This window comes from Chrysochloris asiatica, unplaced genomic scaffold (assembly GCF_000296735.1).
Source record: "Chrysochloris asiatica unplaced genomic scaffold, ChrAsi1.0 scaffold00027, whole genome shotgun sequence".
In the NCBI taxonomy this organism is placed as follows: Eukaryota; Metazoa; Chordata; class Mammalia; order Afrosoricida; family Chrysochloridae; genus Chrysochloris; species Chrysochloris asiatica.
Window position 1 is genome coordinate 24,442,015 of NW_006408545.1, and position 27,302 is coordinate 24,469,316.

The window sequence follows — 27,302 nt, forward strand, 5'->3', positions numbered from 1 at the left end:
TTTCCTTTCTCTGGTTAGTAAACAAATTGACTGACGTGGGCCAGGGTTTGCACACCGGATTTAGGCACCTGGAAGTTGCCTGCGATCTCCACCTAAATCACCCGGGATTGTGAACTGTTGTACTGATTGTAAAAATCGCTTACTACTTCATCCCCACGATCCGTTACAGTGGTATGGTTTTGATGGAAAAGGTTAAAGACATTAATGAAAATAGAGTAAGAGGGCTTATGCAAAGATGGCTTTAGGAGATGTCTGCAGAATGTGAGAAATGCTACATGTAATTAATGAAAAAAGAGAAGGAAAAGCCCATGTTTGAACATGATTCCATTTACTAAACTAACTTCCTGACTTTTCAATCTAACTCTTGCGTTTAAGTATTTTGAATTTGCAAACCTATAAATTGCAAAGGAGGTAGAAGGCAACCATAGAAAATTACTGCTGCCTTCTCTTACTAAGGTTTGGTGGCTTTTTTGTTTTGTTTGTTAAACCCCTTGTTTTTAATTCCAGGGACTATTGCAAGAAATCCGTGGTGTAAGAGTATAGTAACATGGCATTGTTCTTTGTGACAAGAGGAAAACAAACAGACACTATGTTGTGGTTGGTGTTAAGTGCAGTCCAGTTGGTTCTGACTCATAGTGACCCTATATAGGGTTTTCAAGAAACAGCTGGTGGGTTTGAACTGCCAGCCTTGTGGTTCACAGTCCAATACTGATCCTATAGTGCCACGCCAGACGTCCAAAACAGACACTATACTGAACAAAAAATATAAACCAGAATTGGATCTCACATTTCACACCTGCAAAATAAAGAAGTCTGGCTAACCTAAGGCTCTTTCCTGCCCTGCAGTTGTCTCTTCAAGAATTTGGGATACAAATACTAATTGAGATCTAGAGTAAGATGTCACTTGTTCTAAAATTTTTATACTTTTAAACTCTGAGACATTTGACAGTTGAATTTCTTTAATCATATCAATTTCTCAAAATAACTGAATCATTGTGCACTCCATGCTTCTAAATGGTGACACTCTTTGCTATTAAATAAAAATGTGCCATGGGAAACCAAACTCTTAGACGTCTTGCCACAAAACTAATAGGATTAACATGGGTGTATTCACATCTGCTTTTGAAACAGTCTCCAGAAAAGATTAAAACCATTATGATGCATTTGCTATAGGACATGAGGATAACAAGGAGCTTGGTGGCTACATACAATAAGCACTGGACTGTGAACCACTTGGTCTGAGGTTCGAGTCCACCAGCTGCTCTGCAAGAGAAAGATGAGGCTTTCTGCTCCCTCAAAGACGTAAAGCCTTGGAAACCCTATACAGGGTCACTATGAGTCAGAACCAACTCAATGGCCTATAACAACAGCAACAACGAATGAAAATAACAACACTTGTTTAATAGTTGCAGCATTATATCCACAGTGAACTTCAAGAAATTCAAATTGTATTCAAAAGAGGACATAGAATGAAGAATATCATTGCTGATGTCAGATGGACCTAGTCCTAAAAAGACGTTTACCTGTTTTATTCAACATACAAAGGCATTTGACTGTCAAAAAATCAAATGATGTATTGCATTGGGCAAATCTGCTGCAAAAGACCTCTGTAAAGCATTAAAAAGCAAAGACATTACTTTAGGACTAAGGTGTGCCTGACTTAAGTCATGGTATTTTCAATCACTTCATGTGCAGATGAAACATTGTGTATAACAGTGCAAAGAACAGAATCCCAAAACACTTCATTGTGCTCATTTGTAACCTGTACATAGATCAAGACGTAGTTGTTTGAACAGAACAAAAGGATACTGTGTAATTTTAAATCAGGAAAGCTGTGCAGGTTGGGTTTTATCTTTCCACCATACTTATGCATTCTGTATGCTGAGCAATTAATCTGAGAAGCTTGCTTATATAAAGAAAATATGGCATCAGGATTAGAGAAAGACTCATTAACAGCCTACAATATATGTTGTTGTTGTTAGGTGCCATCAAGTCGGTACCTACTCATAGTGAGCCTATTATGCACAACAGAACAAAACACTGCCTGGTCCTGGGCCAAGCTCACAATTGTTGCTACGCTTGAGCCTATTCATTGATGCTGTCACTTTCCCAATCCATCTCGCTGGGAGTCTTCCTCTTTTTCTCTGACCCTCCACCTTACCAAACATGATATCCTTCTCCAGCGACTGGTCCCTCCTAAAAATATGTCTGAAGTATGAGATGAAGTTTGGCCATCCTGGCCTTTAAGAAGCACTCTGGCTACACTTCTTTCAACACAGATCTGTTGGTTCTTTTGTCAGCCCATGGCACTTTCAATGTTTTCCTTTATTCTTCTTCTTCAACACCATAACTCAAAAGCATCAATTCTTCTACGCTTCTGTATTCACTGTCATATGAAGTTATTGAAAATACCTTGGCTTGGATTGCATGCATATGAGGTTATTGAAAATACCATGGTTTGGGTCAGGCACACCTTAGACCTCAAACTGACAATATATTTGTTGTTGTTGTTATGTGCCGTGGAGTCGGTTCCGACTCATAGTGACCCTGTATAGTGTTTCCGAGGCTATAAATCTTTATGGGAGCAGAAATCCTCAAGCTGACAATGTATAGATGGCACAATATTGCTTGCTGAAAGCAGAGGACTTGAAACACTTACTGATGAACATTAAAGCTCATCAGTATTGATTACATCTGAGAATAAAGAAAACAGAAATCCTCACAACTAGACCAATAAGCAACATCCATGATAATCTGGGAAAATATTAAAGTTAGTAAGGATTTAGCAACTTGGATCCTCAATCAATTTGCATGAAAGCTGCAGTCAGGAAATCAAGTGATATGTTGCATTGAGCAAAACTGCTTCAAAAGACCTTTGGAAACTGTTTAAAAGTAAAGATGTTACTTTGAGGATTAAGATGTTCCTAACCTAAGTCATGTATTTTCAGTCATCTCAAATGCATATGAAATCTGAACAGTGAATCAGAAAAACTGAAGGAAGAAGTGATGCCTTTGAACCATGGTATTGGCCAAGAACATTAAATATACTATGGATTGCCAGAAAAATTAATAAATCTCAGTGGCTCTCAAACATTCTGAAATTTTTCATAAGGGTGAGGAAAGTGTGTTCCTGTGAAGGACAAGCAACGGGTAGGTCCTATGGAAGGATCTAATATTCCCTGAGCCTCATTTTATGCCCTGAACAATGCTGATCATATTACTTAGGCTGCAGAATTGTGATTCCTAAATGGGTCAATGTTTGTAAGACCTAGTGCCTGGCACAAATAAGAGCCCAGCTAATTTTAGCTCTCTTAGTTTTCCATAGAAAGTATTTATTTATTGACTGAAGAAACTAGGCTGAATAATAGGTTACAGTTTTTGGTTTTAATGTCAAAAGCACTATGTGGTTAAAACTGATAGTTACTGAATATAGATAGTAAGTATACAGGGATTTATTATATACTGTTTTATGTATTTTCATGTATATTTAAAGTTATTCATCAGAAAAAATCTAAAGTGTAAATCTGAAAAAAACATAAGAGATTTATAATCCATCATTTCATTTTAAATGAACTTTTTTTAAAAGTTCATAAATTCTTAAATATGGGCTAGAAGGATATATATTAACTATAGACAGAAGTGGGTAGCCTGGGAATGATACAAACAATCCATATCTTTAATATTTTGCACTTGTAATGTTTTGTTTTAAGAAAAATCTAGAAAAAATATGACAGTGTTGACATGTCAATTCTGGTTGTTGGGGTCAAAGGTTTTATTCTACTCTTTGAAATGTGTGTATTTTCATTTTTCTCATTAAAATAAGGTTCATCTTATTGTTTTATAATATTATAAATCATTCAAACAATACAGATACATATAAAGAAGAAAGTAAAAATAGTTAGGATTGTATCACTGAAAATAGCCTGTTTCACATTGTCAGATCACTCCACATGTGTCCCTGTCAGCCTATCAAAAGGATATAAATGCTATTAACATTTGCACTCTAGTTCATAAATCTTCTTTTGGATATTATTTATTCTTAATTTTATAACTAAAGGGAATTGCTGCTGTTCACTGGGCCTCTTACACATAGTCTCTCATATATTGATGTTTGAATTTTGCTTCATCCTTTGATTGGGTAGATTTTATTGCCATATCCTGGTTTGCCACTGTGATTAATCTTGTGCTGGACCACAGATCGGTTTGAACTGCAAGGTCAGCTGTTCAAGCTTGCCAGCCACTCCTCAGAAACTCTAAACAGGGTCTCTGTGAGTTGGAACAGACTCGACAGCACTCATGAATAACAACAACATTATTTTTTTCAAGAAGGGCTCCTTTCCTGCATCATTTTATATTTGAGAATGCCCATTTCTTATTCCTGTACTTGAATTACTGTTTAACTGGTTGAAGCATTTGTAATATCATTTATTTTCCTTAGAATACATAGCCCTTGCTCTGTAGTTGTTGTTAAGTGGCATCAGGTCAGTTCCAGCTCATAGCAACCCTGTATAGGGTTTCCAAGGAGTAACTGGTGGGTATGAACAACCAGATTTTCAGTTAGTAGTTCAGTGCTTAGCCCACAGCACCATACCACATCTCCCTTATTCCATTAGTCTTTGGCATTTAATTTGGCTGTGAAGTCTAATGTCAGCCTAAAATCATTCCTGCATGCAATTGATTTGCTTATCAGTTGCTATTAATTTTTGGATATTTTCCCATTATTAGTAGTCTTTCTTTTCTGTTTTGTGATTCTCTCTTGCAAGAGCACCAGTGTTTCTTACATTGACTTGTCTTTGTCCTCCATATCTATTTGCTACTTATCGTCATTTCTCTCTGTATTCTGCACTCGTGATGATTGCTTAAATTATTAAAACAATCACTAATTCATAAGTGAAAATGTAGTTTGGTATAGCTAGCAAAAAGTCAGGAATGAAGAGATTTGGTTTCTAACTTGAGAGGTTTCCTTGCTTGTAAACTAAAAGTAACTACCTCTCTCCCCATTAAGCCCCAATATTTCATCATTATTTAATAACATATATAGAGTACATCACATAGGTATGATAGAGTAGCTGTTCCAGAGATGTGGGTGTTACTACTTATTCTGTTTTTTCTATATTCAGATTGGCAGGGGGTGGTATTAAGTTCCAAATACATGTTACATTATCATTGTTCTGGAAGCCACAGTACATTAATGATGGATTGTGCCTTTCCCTCTCTGCTATATAGGGAAATTTAATCTTCAGAGAAAATGAATATAAACAAAAACCCTTATGACAACTCTGTGTGGCGGTTCTGTTTATTATAGAGTCTGAGCTTTGTTTTCTTTGTATCCAGTTTTAAAGTTAAATGAAATCTTTTTACCTTACGGAAACCCTCCAGTTAAAGTGGATCGTCCTGGCATAATTCTTGGTCAGACAGGAAAGAAATTCAAGATGGAGATTCTAACTGCACAGCAAAGAAAACCAACCAACCCAACAGTTGCACTCGGATTGATTCCTTTTCATGGAGACCCCATGTATGTCAGAATAGAACTGTACTCCATAAGGTTGTTGGGGTTTATTTGGAAGTAGATAAACAGTTCATTTTTCTGAAACACCTCCCTGTACATTCAAACCTCCAACCTCTCTGTTGCAACTGAGCATGTTGACCATTTGCACCATCGACGAATTTCATGGGGGAACATAATTCCTAATGAAGAGATTTAATTTTGGAAAGAAAATGATAAGCACACATGAAAAAAGATGTGTGATCATTTTCTTCTAGATTAATTTGACTTGATAGGGGGTAACAGCTCTGAGACTGGCAGCCTGCAGCCATACCTGGTCTCTGGAATTTGATTTGCTCAGCATTGACTTTTTCAGTTATCCAGACCCAAACCAAAACATAATTGCAACTCATGGTGAGCCCGTGTGTTACAGAGGAGAACTGCGCCATAGATTTTTCTTAGTTGTAACCTTTCCAGAAGCAGGTCCCTACGCCTTTCTTCTGCAGTACCACCAGTTCCAAGCCTCTGATCTAGAGGTTCCCAGACAAGTGTGCAACCTCAGGGCCTCTTGCATGCACAATATTTGCAAAACAAATTTTTATGGGAATCCTCCTGATTTACAATGCTTACAAATTAACTACATTTGTTACAAATACTTACATACACTTTACAAATGCTACTTATAAAACTTGCATATACTCTACAAACATTACCTACAAATACTGTAAAATTCATAAACATTGTAAAATGAACATCAGTATTTGCTATTAAGTGGCAAGCATTTTAAAATCAGGAAGGTTCCCTTAGAATCTAGATTTCTAGCTTCATTTGAAAAATCAGATCATCTGGCAATATTGGGCTCACAACAATCAGTTAGAGCTAAAGAGGGTTGGCCCTTTTGACTGGGGTATGTGTTCTCCAGGTTCTAGTCCTTATACCAGGCTTCACTAGTTGATATAAGCTGTCTGCTTGCCACGGAATCCAATAATGCAGACCCTGATCATGAGATCCAACCTCTTTATTTCAGAGTAGACTAAGGTCCAGAAAGGTTCAATGCTGGAGTCGTGCACAGTTGAAAACACTGTTTTTGTAATTTTCACATAAATGAGTACTGTTGGCCAATACCAGGTAGTCTGTGTAACTAAAGAAACCTAATGACAAAATAAATCTTTGACTATTAAATGTTTGTTGTTGTTGTTAAGTGCCATTGAGTCAGTTCCAACTCATAGCAACCCTGTGTAGGGTTTCCAAAGAGGGGCTGGTGAGTTTAAATCGCTGACCATGGAGTTCAAACCAAGCTTGTGGTGCAGTGTTAATATTCATAAAATCTTTATGGAACTACCAATTTAAAGCAGTTTTTAAACTGCGGAGAATTGGCAGATATTTAAAAGGTCACCATTAGTGTGTGCAATGATGTCAACATGGGAAGAAATAAAAAAGGCCAATGTACTAATAAAATCTTTTTATAGCATAATTTCAGTTAAAGTTTGAATCTTACTGGTTATTGTTAAACAACTTTGATTGCTTAATAAAACATAGCAAGTCTTTAAAGTTTTGTGTAACTTATGTCTTTATATTTAAATCCATAAGAATATGGTGTGGTGCTGTGGGTAATGCGCTCACTAGCTGCTCCTCGGAAACCCTATACAGGTTCGCTATAGGTCGGAACCGACTCGATGGCACTTAAAAACAAGAATACGTTAGAATATTCCTAGTTGCAACTGTTCTTTGTTTTCCAGAAACAAACTCATAAATTACTTCTGTAGCACATTTTTTTGTATGAGGGAAGTATCTTTGATGTTGTTGTTATGTGCTGTGGAGTCAGTTCCGACTCATAGCGACCCTGTATAGGGTTTACGAGGCTGTACATCTTTACAGGAGCAGAAAGCCTCCTCTTTCTCCTGCAGAACAGCTGGTAACCTTAAGGTTAGCAGCCTGATTCATAACCACTATACTACCAGAGCTCCATGATGGAGGGGCTCAAAACCAAGTGTGTTTGCATTCTGATTGTTTTATTTAAGCCTTTTATTGTGAATAGGGTGAAGGTTTACAGAGAATATCGTTAGTTTTATATTAAACAAATCACGTTGGTATGCGACTCCAGCTCTTAGTGACAAACCATCGCCTGGTCCTATGCCATTGTTGCAGCCACTGTATCAATCTATGACGTTGGGAGTCTTCCTCTCTTCCGCTGATCTTCAACTTTACCAAGCATGATGTCCTTTTCCAGAGACTGGTTCCTCCTAAAACATGTCCAGTGTATGTGAGATGAAGAGTCCCCATCCTCACTTGTAAGGAACATTCTAGCCATACCTTTTTCCAATATAGATTTGTTCATTCTTCTGGCAATGCGTAGTACTTTTAATATTCTTCACCAACCCATAATTCAAATGCATCATTTCTTCTCTGGTAGTCCTTATTCACTATCCAGTTTTCACATGCATATGAGATGATTGAAAATGCTATGACTTTGATTAGGTGCGCCTTAGTTCTGAAAATGATAGCTTTACTCTTCAATACTTTAAACAGATCTTTTGCAGCAGATTTGCCCAATGCAATACATTTGATTTGTCAACTGCTGCTTCCATGAGTGTTGATTGTAGATTCAAGGAAAATGAAATCCTTGACAACTTCAATCTTCCTTTATCGTGACATTGTTAATTTGTGAGGATTTTTGTTTTCTTCACATTTGATTGGAATCCGTTTTTGATCATTATAAGCATTTCATGTCCTCTTTGCTTTTAGCAAGCAAGATTTTATCATCTGCATATCACAAGTTATTAATGAGCCTTCCTCCAATTCTGATGCTACGTTTTTCTTCATAGTCCATTTTCTCAGAGTATATGCTCAGCATACAGATTGAATATGTAAGGTGAAAGGATACAACCCTGGCACAAATGTCCTGATTTTAAACTATGCAGTATTCACTTGTTTTGTTTTAACTACTGCCTCTTGTTTGATGTACAAGTTTCTGATGTGCACAATTAAGTGTTCTGGAATTCCGGTTCTTTGCAATGTTATCCATAGTTTGTTACAGTCCACACAGTTAAATGCATTTGCATAGTCAATAAAGCACAAGTATATCTCTGATATTCTCTGCTTTCACCCGAGCGCCATCTGACAGTAGCAATAATATCCCTTGTTCCATACTCTACTTAATCCGGCTTAGATTTCTGGTACCTCTCTGTACTGCTGCAAGTTTTTAAATTATGTTCCACAATATTTGACTTGCATGTGATGTTAATGTGATAATATATGCAAAAATTCTATAATTTCCACATTTTGTAGTAGTGTCACCTTGCTTTGGAATGGATCTCTTCCTGTCACTGGCCAGATAGCTTATTTTCCAAATTTCTTGATATAGACTAGTAAGTGCGTCCAATGCTGCATCAGTTTGCTGAAACATTTCAATTGGTATTCTAACAATTCCTAGAGGCTTTTCATTAATGCTTTCAGTGTATCTTGAACTTCTTCCTCCAACATATTGTTTCTTCTTGATAATATGCTACCTCTTGAAATGACTGTTGTTGTTGTTAAGTGCCGTCGAGTCGGTTCCGACCCATAGCGACCCTGTACAGGGTTTCCGAGGGTGTAAATCCTTACGGGAGTAGAAAGCCTCATCTTTCTCCCGTGGAGCAGCTGGTAGTTTCGAACCGCTGACCTTACGGTTCGCAGCCCGATTCGTAACCACTACGCTACCAGAGCTCCTTGAAATGACTGAGCATCAACCAATTCTTTCTGGTGTAGTGACTCTGTATTCCTTCTATCTTCTTTTAATATGTCTGCATCATTAGTTATTTTGCCCATAGAAACTTTCAATGTTGCAAGTTGAGGCTTGAATTTTTTCCTCAGTTCTTTCAGTTTCAGAAGTATATTCTTCCCTTTTGATTTCCTAACTCCAGGTCTTTTCACATTTCATTATAATACTTGACTTTGTCTTCTCAAGTTCCCAATTGAAAATTTCTGTTCAGGTCTTTATTGCATCTTTTCTTCTATTTGCTCTAGCTGCTCTGTGTTCAAGATTAAGTTGCACGGTCTCTTCTGACAATTTGATCTTTTCTTTCATTGTCTTATAAATGAGCTTTTGCTTTCTTCATTTGTAATGTTCTTGCTTTCATCCCACAATGCTTCTGCTCTACTGTCATAAGTGTTCAGTGAGCCAAATCTGTTCTTGAAATGCTTTCTGGATCCCAGTGGGATATACGCAAGGTCATATTCTGGCTCTTGTTATTGTTGTTGTTGTTGTTAAGTGTCATCGAGTTAATTCCGACCCATAGCGCCTGGTAGATTTATTTTAATTTTCTTTAGCTTCTACCTGAACTTGCATGTGAGCAATTGATGGTCTGTTCCACAGTTGGCTCCTACGCTTGTTTTGGCTGATGATATTGAGTGACTCCATCGTCTCTTCCCACAAATATAATCAATTTGATTTCTATGTATTCCATTTGATGAGGTCTGTGTCTTTAGTCACAGTTTATATTGTTGAGAAAAGATACGTGGAATGAAGAAGTCGTTGGTCTTACAAAATTATATCATGAGAACTCCAGCATCATTTTTATCACCAAGGTCATATTTCCCAACTACTAATCCCTCCTTTGTGTTTCCAACTTTCACATTCCAATTGGACTGCTGGTGTGGCACTGTGGATTAATGCGCTGGACTGCAAAGTTGACTTGAACTGCAAGGTTGGTGATTCAAGCTCACCAGCCGCTCCTCAGAAACCCTATACAGGGTCATTACGGGTTGGAACTGACTCAACCTCACGTAACAACAACAACAAAACAAAAGAAGAAATTGATCTATTCTCAGTCCAGAAGCTCCACTGAAACCTGTCCACCATGGGTGACCTAGCTGGTGTTTGAAACACCAATGGCATAGCTTCCAGCAATATGCAAACTACCACAGTACTGCACAGCAATGTGCAAGCTACCACAGTACGACAAGCTCACAGATAAACACTTCATTTCATCTCACTGATTGAGTCTCCTCATAGTAACGTCATTATCTACTTCCTTCCTGTGTTTCTTGCTTCCATTCTTTGGTTTGATTCTGATTTTTAAGCTTTCAAATTCTATTAAAATGTTGTTGTTGTTAAGTGCTGTTAATTCCAACCCATAGCGACCCTATATAGGGTTTCCAAGGAGAAGCTGGTGAGTTTGAACCGCCAACCTTGCAGTTCAAATGACTTTGCAGTCTGACGCATTAGCATTCATTAAAAATCAATATGCAACAATGGACAGTAAATTAGTTTCCAATAAGTTACGTATGTCTGCATAATATATCTTCTTAGTCATTTAAGACAGAACTCATATAGAATTTTCCTAGCTTAAATAACTTTCCTAGCCAAACAAAGGGAAATAAATGTATTTGATTAAACACTAGATCAAAATAAAGTCCAAAATTGAATTTCACTAAAATGTATGCTACATGAGGGTAAGGATTTATTGAAATATTCAATATATTAATTACAATTTAGTGGCCAAATAAGCATTATTACAAAATTATTAATATCTAACGAAACAATTTGAGCATAGCATAAATTTCACATTTGCTCTTGCATGATTTTCTCTATAAGAAATACTGGGGGAACACTAGGGGATGCACTAAACTCCCACTAGCTGAACTGAGCTATGTTGTTGTTGCCTGCCATCAAGTCAGTTCTGACTCATAGTGCTGTATGCACAAGAGAATGAAATATTAATCTGGTTCTGTGCCATCCTCAAAATTGTTATGTTTGAGCCCATTGTGCTACCACTGTGTCAGTGCATCTAATTGGGAGTCTTCCTCTTTTTTTCTGATCCTCCATTTTACCAAGCCTGATGTCCTTTTCCAGTGATGGGTCCCTTCAGAGATATCCAAAGTACCAGAGATGAAGTCTCACCAACCTCGTACATTCTCGCTGTACTTCTTCTAGGACAAATTTGTTTATTCTTCTGACAGTCCATAGAACTTTCAATATTCTTTGCCAACACCCTAATTCAGATGCATAGGTTTTCCTATGCTCTTCGATGTTCGTTGTCCAATTTTCCTATGCCTATGACATGATTGAAAATACCATGATATCTTCGTCTGGATTCTTTTTTTTTTTAATGTTTTATTGTAAATCATGTGATCGTTTACATGGGAAGACATTAACTTCACATTGATCCCGTCTTATATCGTTTCCTTGCTGTGGTTACAATCCCCTCCATGCGTCATCCACCAGCTGAAGGGTAGACCCCGCAAGCCTGCCTCCTGATCGTCTGTACACAGCCCCTCTTCCTCTCCGGGTTCAAAGTCCCCAGCTGCTCCATCTCCCCACGTCATCGTCTCTGCCTCCATTCCTGGCATCACTCCGTCTCTGGGTAGGGTTCCGTTCTCTGCTCTTCTCCCTTGATGGTCCAAGGGACCTCTGCTCCTAAGTCTGAGTTCTTTAGAGAAGCAAAATGAGTGAAATTCATCAAAATTCATTGAATCTTAAGCAGAAAAGAAAAACAAGAATGCTGTTAATCTCCTCCAATAAATTCAGGTATTTAGATTAAAATTGTATGTGAAGCAGTATATATCATGGGGATTAAGGGAGCAGCCACTGGTTTATGCCTACCTGAGATTAAGTGTGGGCTCTATCATGTGAGTTTCTGTTGGCAACCAATGTAACTCCTTGTATCTCAGTTTTCTGATCTGTAAAGAAGGGATATAAATGACTTACTTCAAAAAGTTGTATGTGGAATTAGAGAAGGCTGGTAAATGCATTAAATACCAGTAACTTATGGAAGCAGCAGTCCAGAAATCAAATGACATATTGCATTAGGTAAATCTGCTGCACAAGACCTTTTTTTGCACAAGACCTTTTTAAAGTGTTGAAGAGCAAAGATGTCAGCTTGAGGACTAAGGTGCGCCTGACCCAAGCCATGTGAAATAACCTCATAGGCATGTGAAAGTTGGACAGTGAATAAGGAAGACCATAGAAGAATTGATGCATCTGAATTATGGTGTTGAAGAAGAATATTAAAGGGACCATGGACTACCTGAAAACAAACAAATCTGTGTTGAAAGAAGTACAACCAGAATGCTCCTTAGAAGCCCAAATGGCCAGACTTCATCTCTCATACTTCACACACATTATCAGGAGGGACCAGTCCCTGAAGAAGGACATTATGCTTGGTGAAGTGGAGGGACAGTGATAAAAAGGGAGACTCCCAATGAGATGGATTGACACAGTGGCAGCAACAATCGGCTCAAGCGTAGCAGCAATTGTGAGGATGGCACAGGACCAGGCAGTGGTTCATTCTGTTGTACGTAAGGTCACTATGGGTTGGAAACGACTCGATGGTATCGAAAAGCAACAACAAAAACAACAATGTGGATTTCACCTCAATTAAAAACAACTTTTAGAGATTACATGGCATACTATTTAAAGTTCTTAGGAAAGTTGCCCGGCACGTAGTAAGTGCTCCGTAATCACTAGTTGCTGGTAGTAACATAAGAATTGAGACGATGGCAACAGAATAGCTCATTCATTTCCCATTGTGCAACTCGTACCCGATGACACACAGCAGCTACTGAAGAAGTGCTGAAGAAAAGTTAAGAGAACCAGCCTGTGTAAATAAGAACTTAACACATGGAACACATACTAAAGTTGAGTTCTCATTCCAGTAAATGAGATGGAATTCATTCCATTAATTGATGGAATTTTGATCTTATGGGTTGCATAACAATCCAAAGTAAATACCACAATACACCAAAGATGTTACTGTTGTTAAATCAGTAATTAAACTGTTAATCCTGGTATGGCACTGTAGGATAAGCACTCGACTGCAATGTCGGTTGAATCATGTGGTAGGCAGTTCAGATACATCAGCTGCTCCTCAGAAACCCTACACAGGGTTGCTCGGTGACTCTTAACAACAAGTCACATACAGCTATTGAACACTTGGAATAACTGGTGCAATTATGGAGCTGAACCTTGGGAATCCTGGTGTGGAGCTGCAGGATAATGTGCTAGACAACAAGGTAGGTTTGAACTGCAAGGTAGTTCCTCTAAAACCCTACACAGGGTTGCTATGAGCCAGAACCAACTTAATGTCACTTTACAGTAACCACAAAGAGCCCAAGGCTGTAAGAGGACAAAAGGATTCCACTATAAATTTGGTTTTAGGAGAGTTTTTTTTCAGCAGTTGGAAAATAACTCTGGAGACCACATTATGAAATTTTGCAAGATCAATGACTTATTCATTTGCAAATACCTTTTTTCAGCAATATAAAACATGGACCTTGCAGATACACTACACAGGAATCTAATCGACTACGTCTGTGAAAAGAGATAATGGAGAATTTCAATATTATCAGTATGAACAAGGTGAGGGACTAACTGGGGAACAAACCATCAGTTACTCATGTGTAAATTCAAGTTGAAGCTGAAAAAAAATTACAAGTCCACAAAAACCAACATACCACCTTGAGTATAAGCCACCATTGCAAGAATAGATGTGACTCATTGAACATTAATGAGTTGTGGAATGGCATCCAATGAGTACGTAAAAAAGCCAAAAGGTCATTTACAGAACAAAACAAAATGGATGTCAGAAGAAACTCTGAAATGTGCTCTTGGTCATAGAATAGCGAAAGCAAAAGGAAAACCTGATGAACTAAAAGAGCTGAACAGAAGATTTCAAAGGGAAGTTCTGGAAGACATAGTAAAATATAATGAAAGGTGCAAAGACCTGTAATTAAAAAACCAAAAGAGAAGAACACACTTGGCATTTCTCACCCTGAAAGAGTAGAAGAAAAGAAAAGTAAGCCTCAAGTTGCAATATTCAAGGATTCTATGGGCAAAATATTGAATGACACAAGAAGCATCAGAAAAAAAGATGGAAGCAGTACACAGAGTCACCATATTAGAGAGATCTGATTGACGTTCATTCATCTGAGAAGGTAACATATGATCAAGAACCTATGGTATTTAAGGGAGAAGGCTAAGCTGCATTGAAGGCATTGGTGAGAAACCAGGCTACAGGAATTGACCCAATGCTAATTGAAAGGTTTCAACACACAGAAAACACGGGAGATGCAAAGAAATTTGGAAGACAAATACCTAGCCAACCAACTGGAAGAGAATCATATCTTGCCCATTCGGAAGAAAGGTGACCCAACAGAGTGTGGAAACTATCAAACAATATCATTAATTTCACAAGCAAGTAAAATTTTGCTGAAGATAATTCAAAAATAGTTCCTACTACAGTACATTGGCAGGAGTCCAGCAGAAATTCAAGCCAAATTCAGAAGAGGATATAGAACGAGGAGTATCATTGCTGCTTTTAGGTGAGTCTTGGCTGAAAGCACAGAATACTAAAAGGATGTGTATTGACTATCAAAGGCATCCAACTACATTAATCATAATAAACTGTGGAAAAATTACAAATAATGGGAATCCCAAAACACCTAATTGTGCTCATGCAGAACCTGTATATAGAACAAGACACAGTTGTTCCAAACAGAACAAGGGTATGCTGAATGATTTAAAATCAGGAAAGGTGTGAGTCAGGTTTTTATCCTTTCGCCATACTTGTTCATTCTGTATGCTGTGCAGATAACCCAAAAAGCTGGACTAAGTGAAGAAAATGTAGCATCAGGACTAGAGGCAGTCTTACTAACAACCTGTGATATATAGATGATACAACCTTGCTTGCTGAAAATGAGAATTTGCTGATCAAAAAGTATTGTCTTCAATATGAATTAAACTTCAACATGAAGAAACAAAATTTGTCACACCCGGTGTCAATAAACAACATCATGATAAAACAAAGAAAATATTGAAGCTATCAAAATTTCATTTTACTTACATCCACAATCAACACCCATGGAGTCAGGAGAAATGGCATATTGCATTGGGAAAATATGCAAAAGATGTCTTTAAAATGTTAAAACGTAAGATGTTACTTTGAAGACTAAGGTGCACTTGACCCAAGTCATTGCACTTTCAAACACCTCATATGCATGCAAAAGCTAAACAATGAGTAAAGAAGAATTGATGCCATTGTGGGGCTGGTGAAGTATATTAATGGACTGTCAGAAGAATGTGTTGTGAGGAGTACATCCAGAAAGCTCCTTAGAAGTAAGGATGGTGACGCTTCCTCTCATGTACTTTGGCATGTCATCAGGAGATACCAGCCTTTGGAGAAGGACATCAGACTTGGTAGAGGGTCAGGGAAGAAGAGGATACTCTCAGCAAGGGAGATTGACATAGTAGCTGCAATAATGAAGCAAACAGCAAGAATTGTGAGGATGGTGCAGGAAGGGACTCCATTTCATTCTGTTGTACATAGGGTCACTATGAGTCAGAACTGACTCAATGGCACTTGGCAACAACATAACTTGTCATCAATTTGGTGGTGTGTTAGAAACCTTAAAGAAATGATGGCCAAACTTCTCAGTGTGTTGTGCTGAACTTTCTTGGATGTTGAATCTTCCCCATTTCCACGTCCTGGTGGCGGTGTTGGTTAGGTATTGGACTATTATGCACACGTTCCAAGGTTCAAACTCTCCAGCTACTCCATGGAAGAAAGATGAGCCTGTCTACTCCCATAAAGATTTACAATCTCAGAAATCCTATGTAGGATTGCTATGGGTCATAATCAGCCCGATGGCAGTGGGGTGGGTTTTTCAGGTTTAGGTTTCAGAAGATGGCTAAGGCATCCATTGAATTGGGTAGAAAGTGGCAATGGAAAAGGCAGAATGCTTTTCCCTTATTCAGTCAACATTCATTGATTGCTAGTATTCAGAACTACAAAACCATTTGTCTTGGTTCCTGCTGCCCTTAAAAATGCCAGCATCTGGGAAAGAAAGAGAGTCACCATTAAATAACTGTCCAGCATGTTATTTCACAGTAGTTTTGTATGTCCCAGGCACTCTTCTAAGCATTGTGAATTAAACAGTTAGAGTGGGTGGACATAGCAAATCTTAAACATCCACTCTTAGGAGTTTTATTGTTTTGGCAAACCAGTCCTGGCAGAATAAGCTACTTTGGTCTTCCAACACATTCATATCTGATTCACAGCCTTGCAAGGCTTTATTGGTTGTTGGAGGGGAAATGAATCTGGACACAGGAGGAGTTGAGTTCGCACATCAGTGATATGACTTACTGCCTTTTTAATCTGAAGCAAAGGTGCTTCCCCAATCTGTACCTTTCTTTTCTCGCTGGACTTGTGGTGTGGCCCTGCCCATTAGTGCAGTAAACTGCAACATCGGTGTGGGCCGTTAACGCCGCCGGCAGTTCCAACTCACCAGCTGCTCCTTGGAAACCCTGTACAGGGTCGTTATGAGTCGGATCCCGACTCGATGGCACTTAGCAGCAACAACATGCTAGGAATGATGATTTAGATTTTGCCTCCTTCATGCAACGAGACAATAAATGTGAAAGTTCAGAACAGATCATTGTAATTTCTGAGTTTTAGCTTTTTCAGTTAGCTACCAGGATGATTTCACATTTAACTAAACATCCTTATATCTTCTTTTGCTTTTCCTTATTCCTTTATAACTTGGATTCTTACAGTGTGAAGGTAGAAAAGGGGGGGGGGGCTTGGAACTCTTATATTTATTTGCAGTTACTTTTGACTCCGTAGTTTGTCCCTGTGCTAACTCCTTTTGCAAGGAAGTCTGCTTTATTGTTTAAGGAAGCAATTCATTGCATCGTTTTGGCATTTATTTACCTACAAACATGACTTGGGTCCTACAGGCATTTAAGGCTGGCAGTTGGTTGATGAATCATGCTCCACATTCATATAGTGCTGCTGGCACGTATCAGAAGAACACTCATGCTCATCACCTGCCCCTGTCAGTCCTTTCTCTTCTAATAAAGTACATCTGTTTTGGTGACTGAATAAAAACACCAAATGGAGAGAGGCGTGGCGTGGAGTAATTTAATCGGGGACAGTCAATGTGCTATGGTAAGTAAGAACAGTATCAGGGATCAGAAGATGGTGTGGTAGGAGATTATTTAAACAGCAGCCAACTGGAATGGGCCGGAAACACAGTTGTTATCATCCGAATGGGTCATACTCCGGGAATGTAGGGACCTCAGAATATTTTCTCAATCAAGGTTTTAAGGAACTACTCCTGCAAAGATTTACAGCCTTGGATACCCTGTACAGGGTCACCAGGAGTTGAAACCAACTCGACGGCACTTAACAACAATATGACTCCCAGAAGATGTCATCTGAATTACCACAAACATTTCACATGGCCTTTCTGTTTTAATGTCATTTTTAACATTTTTTGAGAATTATGAATTTTTAAGGCAGTTCAAACCAAAGTTCAGAGCTCTCCTAGAAATGCTTTTTCATATTGGCCATAGTGGCTCTGCTTGGTACTCTGAGGAACTGATTAATTTTGAATACTCCAGTTTGAAAAGTAAAACAGCAGGGACACTGACCTCTGCAGACTGGTATTTCGCCATTCTCACTTTTCACTGTATTTATTTTTAATAGTCTCTGGTGTGAATATCCAGTTGGATAAAATTTGTTGCGGGGGGGACGATTGAACACATTCAATTGAATATAATAATCTCCCAGAATGCTTCTGGGGAAGAGGAATTAAGGATATGCAGAATGTTTGCAATGTATTTGAAAACAAGTTAAAATAACCATGTGACTATAAATTGTAGGTCAAAGCATTTTGTTTGTGTGTGTGTTTTTCTCCTTTTTAATGAATTCACTAGCAATGCTCTTATAATCCTTATTCGCTGGAAAGGAAATCACTTCCCAAATGGAAAACTCAGGCATTTCAACAACAACAGCTCCTTAATTTCATTTCTACTTCTTCTGGTGATTACACCATTGCCTTTTTAACTTCAGCAAAACCACTTTCGCCTCTGTTGCCCCTATGGGACAAGATCTGTTATTTTATTAACTGGTGCCCTGGAAATACTCTTCTTTCAAAAATAAAATCACCAAATATAGCATAAAAGTCCAAGGTTTTTGGGTGTAATTTTGGTTAAAAAATTATGAATAGTTCATATTGAAACTACTTCTTTTTCAAAAGCCTGGTAGTGACTGATACATATTCTACAGTTCTGTCATCACGGTTCATTCCCTCTTGAATCAGATAACATATCAGCGTTTTACCATATGGCTGAAAGGGTAGGGAATATATGTGCAGAAGAACAGAGTTGGTAACATTTTGACCATCTGGTAAATTAAAATGTAAGTAGTAGAGACATTGTTGTTGTTGTTAAGTGCTGTTGAGTCAGTTCCAACTCATAGTTACCCTGTCTAGTGTTTCCCAGGAGCAAGTGGTGGGTTTGAACCGCCGCCCCTCCAGTTCAAACCAATCTTACGGTCTAGTACCTTATCCTGGAGCGTCACACCAGGACTCCAGTAAGGCTATTACTATTATTTAGTTAGTTATATGCATGCAACCCTTAACCAGGGATAATCTTTAATGAAGTGGTACTGAATTTACAGTTTTCAAAACATTGCAATCTAATTCATTAAACATTTTCCCTGCCTACTGTGTGTTCTTAAAATCTAACTCTTACCCATGTGTTTCTATGCTTACTGATTTGTTGTTGTTATTGTTAAGTACCATGGAGTCGGTTCTGACTAATAGAGACCCTGTCCAGGGTTTCTGAGGCTTTCAAGTCTTTGAGGGAGCAGAAAGTCTCATCTTTCTCCTGCGGAGTGGCTGGCAAACTTGAACTGTTTAGGGTTCTTTAAAGTGCCTAAAAGGATATCATATTTAATAATGTAGAGGGTCAGTGAACACAATGGAAACCCTCAGTGAGATGGATGGACACCTAGCCACAAAAACGTACTCATATCAACGACCATGAAAATGATACACAATTGGGCATAAGATAGCCCTGAGTCAGAGCCCACTCCATGGAAACTAGCAACAACAAACGTGCCTCATTTTAAAAAAGTTTCTGTGAGATGCAATATGATTGGCTCTAACACACAGGCACAAGTGCAGAAATTCTGCTCTGCTACCACTGTGCATCCTAGGATAAATTACTTAGCCTCTCTGAGCCTCAAATTCTTCATATGTAAAGAGTGAATTGCATATTGTCAGACAATATCCATTAAAGATTGGGCCATGGTTGATGTATTAAGATCATGTGGGAAACTTGTACGTCCCACCCCTATAGATTTGGATTAATTAGATCTGAAAAGAGTCTCTAAAAATCTGCATTTTTAGTCACTCTTTCAAGTGATTCTTAGGTGCACTGAATCATTGTCATGGATACTATCTGATTATAGCATTTAGCTTCCTCGGAAAATATATAGCTAGCTGATTGTACTAAATGCTAACATTCGTGTTAATAATTTATTGTAACTAAAATCAAATATAACTCTAAAATATACCCTTATATCGTATAGATTGAATGAACTCTTTACAGCATTTGTGTTTAAATGTTCCGACTTCATTAAAAAGATGATGTCAACTTGAATAAATAGCATTGTTGATTCATTAACTATCTCTGTCTCTTCTCTTTCTTGCTTAAATAGGTGATTGTTTTTTTCTCTCTCTCATTCACAGGAAACAGCAAAATATTTACTGAATGGCTCTAAATCCAGAGTCTAAATGAACTTAAAGAACTTTGTATGGAATTCTTAGCTTTCCATACACACCAAACAACCACCACTACGCTAATGCTCAGGCGTTCTCTGGCTTTGGATCGACTGAGCACTAAACGCTGATGATGAAGACGCAAAGAACTTAATTATTTGCTTAAATATCACCTAAAGTCAACTGAAAAGTGAGCCAGCCATGGAAAGAAACTCAAGTTTATGGAAGAACCTAGTAGATGAACACCCAGTCTGCACAGCCTGGAAGCAAGAAGCCGAAGTGGCCATTTATCATCTTGCCAGTATTTTATTTGTAATGGGTTTCATGGGTGGAAGTGGATTCTTTGGGCTCCTTTATGTCTTCAGTTTGCTGGGGTTGGGTTTTCTCTGCTCTGCTGTCTGGGCTTGGGTAGAAGTCTGCGCAGCTGACATATTTTCCTGGAATTTTGTACTGTTTATTATCTGCTTCATGCAATTTGTTCATATTGCCTATCAAGTCCGCACCATAACCTTTGCCCGAGAATTCCAGGTGTTGTACAGCTCCCTGTTCCAGCCTCTGGGGATCACTTTGCCTGCCTTCAGAACCATTGCTTTGAGCTCTGAAGTGGTCACATTGGAAAAGGAACACTGTTACGCCATGCAGGGAAAAACATCCATTGATAAACTCTCCCTGCTGGTTTCAGGAAGGTTTGTATTTTACTGCTTGCGCTTCTGTCCTTTACAGTAGTCTGTTTTTCTTTTCTCTCTGGTTTTCCATCTCATTGTAGGATAGTCATGTGCAGTGTTTAGCACTCTGAGGCATGAGAAAGTAATTTCTAGTACACAAGATTGTTTACTCAAAACAGGAAACAATCTAGAGCCTGTTTCTTCTTAGAAATCAAATGACATGGATCTTAAAATTAAAACATGAATTTGTTTACTATGTGGATACTCTACTTATTTTTAATCACTGGAAGTCAAGAAGAGGACAATGTCAGCTTGAATTAATAGACTACATAAGTTGGCATGTTTGACAGGGTATTATTTTAAATAATAAAGATAAGTAAATTTTTATAGTTTTTGCAGTTTATTCTGCCAGTTGTCCACTGCTAGAAATAGAAGTGTGTGGCTTCTATCAGATAAGCACTGGACTGCTGACCAGAAGGTCAATGATTGAAACCCACCAGCCGCTCCTTGGAAACTCTATACTGACTCGCTATGTGTCGGAACCAACTTAACGGCACTGACAATAAAAGCAACAGACATGGGAAGATACTTCAATAATATGTATAAAAATCTGAACTTTGAAAACAAGAAGTTTGGGGAGAGGAAAAAATAATGTGATTCCTTATCTTAAACTTAAAGCTTAAATATTTCGTTTACAGAGGTATTTACAGTGGAAGTCCTTTATGTTCTTAAATGATCTACTTATTTTGTAACCTAATAAAGTGCTTCAAAACTTTTTTGGAAGTACAATGTATGTATGTATATATATATATATATATATATACCCATAGCGTAAATATATAGATTGAGAAAGTTCACACAATATTCCACACAGAATCGTAACTGTGTGAGAAACATTGGTATGAATCTTAGAGAATATTATGTCATTTGTTGTATGAATTTAATTTTTTGTTTGCATCAAAAGTCTAAAAGGCAAGAAAAAAATCCAAAAGGCAAAAAAGGTTATCAGAGGTCTGAAATACTACCCTCCCCTGCCTCCCCGACCCACTCCAATTATGTACTGTCTTTCTCCTTCTCTCATAGATGATGTTCTTTATGTTTTGCTAGGATCAGAGTGACAGTTGATGGGGAATTTCTGCATTACATTTTCCCCTTTCAGTTCCTGGATTCTCCTGAGTGGGATTCACTGAGACCCACAGAGGAAGGTATTTTTCAGGTAAGGAGGAACTAGAATACATAGTTAACGCTCCTTCTTCCTAACAGATAAACAGCTGTCGTTTAAAACAAACAAACAAAACAGCAGAAGATACTAACTAATTTATATTTAATTTTGGACTGTAATTTGCAGTATACCTTCCCAATTCTCTCTGACTCCTGTTGATTAATGTCACTTTATAGGTCCAGCAATGAGAGGAGTAACGGCGTTATAGAAGACAGGAAGGAGGCTATGACAAATATTCTTAAAATCACTTTTGTATAATTACAAATTTGATAGTGAAAATATAGTTGCGAGTTAACTGTACGCTAAACACTGCCAATGTGACAGTTTAGAAATACAACTAGAGCAAAACATTTGCGTTTACTGCAAAACTAGTAAATTTTAAATGCTGTAAAGTTTTTAAATGCTGATGGATTTCAGTGGTATTCTTGCAACAAAATACTAAACTTACTCTCACTATTATGGGAGCAGTGGTTCTGTAGGATAAGCACTGGACTATGAACCACAAGGTCCGAGTCCACCAACTGCTCCACAGGAGAAAGCTGACATTTTAGAGCCTTCAAAACCCTATGTAGGCTCACTGTAAGTCAGAACAGACTCAACATCACTTAACAGCAACAACTCTTGCTACATGCTGTTCAAAATATGGTAGTGTTGAAAGATAATCATTTCATTAGGTCCCATTTACTATGGTATACTATTTTCCTCTTAATATGTATAATGTGTGTTTATACAATTTATATACCTATGTTGCATATGTATATCTTATGCAAGATAGGTATATAAACTCTACTTTGTACTACAGAAATTGTGTTAAGTTAGGTGGCCACAGTCTCTAGGTCTGACTTGGAAATTCTTCTATAAGGTGGTTGTTGTCGTTAAATGCCATCAAGTCAGTTTCAAATCATAGCGTCCCTCTATAGGGTTTCTGAGGAGTAGCAGTGGGTTTGAACTGTGGGCCTTGTAGTTTGAAGTTGATAGGTGCCATCAAGTTGGCTCCAACCTCATACACAACCTTATACACAACAGAATGAACATTAGCCAATTTTATATGATTTTTAATGTCAAGTATCTCCCTTTTTAGCAACATACAAAACTGGTACCCAGACTTAGAAAACAGAAAAATTGGAGAGGAGGACAACATTGTGATTACTCATACTATGATGTGTATCTAGCAATAGATTTTAGAATTTCCTTTTATATCGCTACAAGATTCTGTAGGTCAGTAGATTTTGTAGCATAAAGAAAAAGGTGGGGGGAGGGAATTCAGTGAAATTCATTTAAAACTTTGAGCAAAATAAAAAATTGTGGAAGAATTTTTCTTGCTTCCTAATCTTTGTTTGTATATGGTCTTGTATTTTTTTTAGGTAACCCTAACAGCAGAAACTGATTGTCGATATGTGTCTTGGAGGAGAAAGAAATTATATTTGCTCTTTGCTCAGCATCGTTACATCTCTCGTCTGTTTTCAGTTTTAATTGGCAGTGACATTGCAGATAAACTCTATGCCTTGAATGACAGGGTATATACAGGAAAAAGATACCACTATGATATTCGGTTACCCAACTTCTATCAAATGTCAAGTCCAGAAATGCCCAGGTCACCCATGACAGAACATTTTTGGAAATCCAGACAATATTGTGATAAATGACATCGAAGCCTGACGTTTTGTAATTATAAAAGACTCTTTACCAGTCCCCAAATGACATAGCAAAATCTAGAACATTTAGCTCATTCATATTTTTATAACTCAAACTCAGAGGCAAGACACTATTGCCAGCTGTTTTAGTCATCTCAACCTCTGCATTGTGAATAAATTTTACAAATTTTTCTTGTACTTCTTATGGTTATAACTGGGGATGGGGAGGATGAATAATTATGGGCAGTTAGTCTTTTTCTGTTTTAGAAGCAGAGAATGAAATTTTGTATTCTCAAGTCTTTTATCAGACTGATTCAATTCCATTGCCTTGCCCTTTATTGAATTAGTCTTTGTATCTCAAGAAGCAGCCAGCAAGTGCTCACAGCATGAGTGAGTTGCTACCGTCCACATTGATATTTTCAGAATTCACTTTTTTCTCATAACCTCTGACCAAAGCAGGATATATTGTTGTGATGGGCAGCAATTATTTTCTTTGTTTGAAGTTATTTAATATCACTGAACAATAGAATAAATTCCCGAGATGATGCCATGTCAATCTTGAAGACTATTTTATTGCTACAAAAAATGCATCAGCTGAATCTTTACAGGGACATATTTTAAAAGAAGCACTTCATAGAAAACAAAGCTGCATAACAATTACTGAGTTAGAAAGAGTGAAACAAAACAAAGCCATTTGCCATCATGCCAGTTCCAACTCAGGGAGATCCTATGGGTTTCCAAATAGAAGCGCGCTCCATTGGTTTTCAATGACTGACATCTCTTACAAGTAGGTTGTTAGACCTTCTGTCAAGATGCCTCCAGTGGACTCCAATTCTCAACCGGCTCTCATTAAACCTTTTCCCTTAGCACTATCTTTTCTAACTGCTCTTGTTTTTGTTAGGTGCTGTCAAGTCATTTCCAACTCAAAGCCACCTTGTATAGGGTTTCTGAGGAGCAACTGATGGGTCTGAACCACTGCCATTGTGGTTAGCAGTCCGGTGTTTATCCTATAGCACCATGCCAGGATGCTAACTGTAGATTTTGTTAATAGCCAAGTGCATAACTATTTATACCACACAGGGACACCAGTTAAAACAATCAACAACAACCAAAAACATGAACAAGTACTAAAAATGTTGCACAGAATTTCAATTGCACATATTTAGGTAAAAATGCAAGAGTCAGTGGTTTGGCCAGTGAGGGATAAGAGAACTAATGGCATGTCTGTATGCTTATGGAGTGATGGCCTTGAGCTGGTGGTGAGTGATGAGGATCCAGTGGCCTTAAACAGGAGCAGGGACAATTCATTGTACATAAGGTGAGAGGTGTGGTATATGGGGATACAGTTGCTGGGACCTGGGAGCAGTGTGATAGGACTCTATGAAAGTTCTCTCATGATGACTTCTGTTTTCTGATTGTCCTAAGTAAACTTATCATGTAGGATGGAGGAAAAAGTTTTAGGGCTATATAAAGTACAGTACTTTTTCTATATGCCAACATCTATAATTAAGTGGGAGAATGTGGCAAGATCTGAATCATTGGCCTATATGAGCTGCTCAAGTTTAGCATGAGCTAACAGAATAGCCTAGTCAGGTGGCTTATTCTATCTTCTGACCACAGTTCGGCATCAGAGGCAGCTCTGATGAGCAGACACAATAGCATGCATCTACCTGGTGCAATTGGAGAGTCTTGGGAAGCTCACCAGTTGCTCCTCAGAAACCCTATACAGGGTCACTATGGGTTGGAACCAACTCAATGGCACTTAACAACAATAATAACACCATAGTATGCACACACATAGGTGTTCCCACTTCAATAAAACGCAATATCCTACCATGACCTCTGAGTATCAACAATTTCTGATTGATCCAAACAGCCTGGAAAAGTGTCCCTGGAGTGCATGCAGTACCATGGTGCATTCAAAATCAAATTTCTATTTAAAATTGGAATCATTGTAGTCTCTGCCGATTGTTTCCAGCCACTCATTTCTTTAGTCCTCTTATCATTATTACCCATGCAATAAGATTATCTTCTTGTGTTAATAATGCTATAGGGCTTTCTACATAAGATCAGTATATGCATAAATATGTAGTTGCTACCCAGGAGTCTGAGCTCATATTTTGAACCATAGATCAAGATCCAGAGGCATACCTGAAGTATAGAAGTGTGGCAAGTTCCCTAGGTGCCACTTTAAGGTGGGCACCTCCCAGCAGTTTCTACTAACCAGTTCCCATTGCCAGCTGGGACAATTGCCTGTGAAAGATCATTCAGCAAGTTACAACTGCTTTTAGGTATATAAATCCTTTCCCGACTTAAGGGTTTTCGTCTCCGCTGCTTCCCTCTTCTGTCCACTCTCCTTTCCCGTTTGGTCCTGCCCCTGCTGCCCAATGTGTTGCCCTACGCAGTTTTCATGGGCTTTTGTGGTTCTCATTGCCAAGTCCAGGCCTCCCAAGCACCCATGTGCCCATCAAATGTCCTCTGTTCCCCTGAAATGTTTCTAGACATTAAGGATTATTTTCTCCTAATGAAACTTTCCACCAAAATGTGGCAGAAATCAACCCAAGGCCAGAGAAGGGCCAAGGCATTTGGGGGTGGGGTGGGGTGGAGGGTGAGAGAGCATGAGAGCTGGTTTGGGGTATTTTTGTACGTTTTTATTGTGAACTGAGTGATAGTTTACATGGGAGAACATGGGCTTTACACCATCCTTTCACTGCAATGATTACAGTCTCCTCCGAGCATTATCATTTCAACCGTATTTGCTTCCATTCTCTGTTTTGTTTTGCATTTTTGGGGAGGGAGGGGGGATGTACACAGAAACACTCAGGAATATATAATAATTTAAACAACCAAAAGGCACATTCTGCAAGCCTGCTTCCTGGCCGCCAGCACCCAGTCCCTCTCTTTCCATGAGCCCCGAGTCCTCAGCTGCTCTCTCTCCCCATGTCCTCATCTCTGTCTCCATCTCTGGTGCTGCTAGAGCTGTTTGGGTTTTTTGTTTTTTTTTTTTTTAATGTGCTCTCTCTCTTGAAAAGGAATCCTTGGGCCCCATGGCAAAGTTTTAATTGTTAGGTTAATTGTCAGAGGTTTATACAATGATGCTAAATATTTAAGATGGGAGTCAGATGTTTGTCCCCGGGCACAATTTCAGTGCTTGCCGTAACCACTATTTTATATAGGTACACCTCTGGCATGACTGCTACATAATGCACCGTCTAACGCAAAAAGGAAATGTAGACACCTGTTAAAGAAATGTTTAGGAAGTTTAAGACCAAGAATTGAACTTTCCACTGTAGAGTATTCAACAAGCATGGAATCATCTTATGAACAGGGCTCTGTGTGACTGCAAAGTTAGCACATCCTTGAAGCTGCCCCATCAAAGGTATTCTCTAAGACTTGAAGTATTTAGGGTGAAGTATTTAGGGTGATATTTTACAGTCCTAAATTTCCTGGTTACACTGAGGAGGGAGTGGCTTTGTTGACATAAAATAAGCCCATAAATACCCCAACCACAGGCACCAAGTAGGTCCCACAAAGTTCAGGCCCCTCTTCACAGCCTTTAAGTTCAGGCAGAGTCTGAGGCCTCCTGAATGCTATTCCTGGTGACCCCATGTACAGTGAACAAGATACTGGAGGCGCCATCCCTGTGACCACTTGGGAATGATATTGGAACATTGTAATTTCTAGGCTTTTCAGTGACTGAATTTTCGGAAGTAGATCACCAACTCTGTTTAGTCTGGAAGCTTCTGCTGAAG

The 27,302-nt window shown here is 38.4% G+C and overlaps 1 protein-coding gene across 2 annotated transcripts; it reads left to right on the forward strand.

Moving 5' to 3' along the window:
• Window positions 1–23,748, forward strand: POPDC3 (popeye domain containing 3). 2 transcript variants are annotated; one of them, XM_006839967.1, is made up of 6 exons: window positions 1–17; window positions 17,016–17,022; window positions 17,903–17,906; window positions 20,148–20,715; window positions 21,802–21,910; window positions 23,281–23,746. In XM_006839967.1, the coding sequence occupies exons 4-6, from the start codon at window positions 20,231–20,233 to the stop codon at window positions 23,560–23,562; spliced, it is 876 nt and encodes a 291-aa protein (XP_006840030.1). In that variant the 5' UTR covers window positions 1–17; window positions 17,016–17,022; window positions 17,903–17,906; window positions 20,148–20,230; the 3' UTR covers window positions 23,563–23,746. The 2 variants fall into 2 exon arrangements, with proteins under 2 accessions (XP_006840030.1, XP_006840029.1); XM_006839966.1 differs by lacking the exons at window positions 1–17; window positions 17,016–17,022; window positions 17,903–17,906 and having other exon boundaries at window positions 19,998–20,715; window positions 23,281–23,748.
• Window positions 23,749–27,302: the final 3,554 nt, after the last annotated feature.

Excerpts from the sequence above, each read along its gene's own strand:
- POPDC3 (XM_006839967.1), top strand. The coding sequence starts at position 20,231 with ATGGAAAGAAACTCAAGTTTATGGAAGAACCTAGTAGATGAACACCCA. Across the intron at positions 20,716-21,801 it reads TCCCTGCTGGTTTCAGGAAG|GATCAGAGTGACAGTTGATG; the intron begins GTTTGTATTTTA and ends ATGTTTTGCTAG. Across the intron at positions 21,911-23,280 it reads CAGAGGAAGGTATTTTTCAG|GTAACCCTAACAGCAGAAAC; the intron begins GTAAGGAGGAAC and ends TATTTTTTTTAG.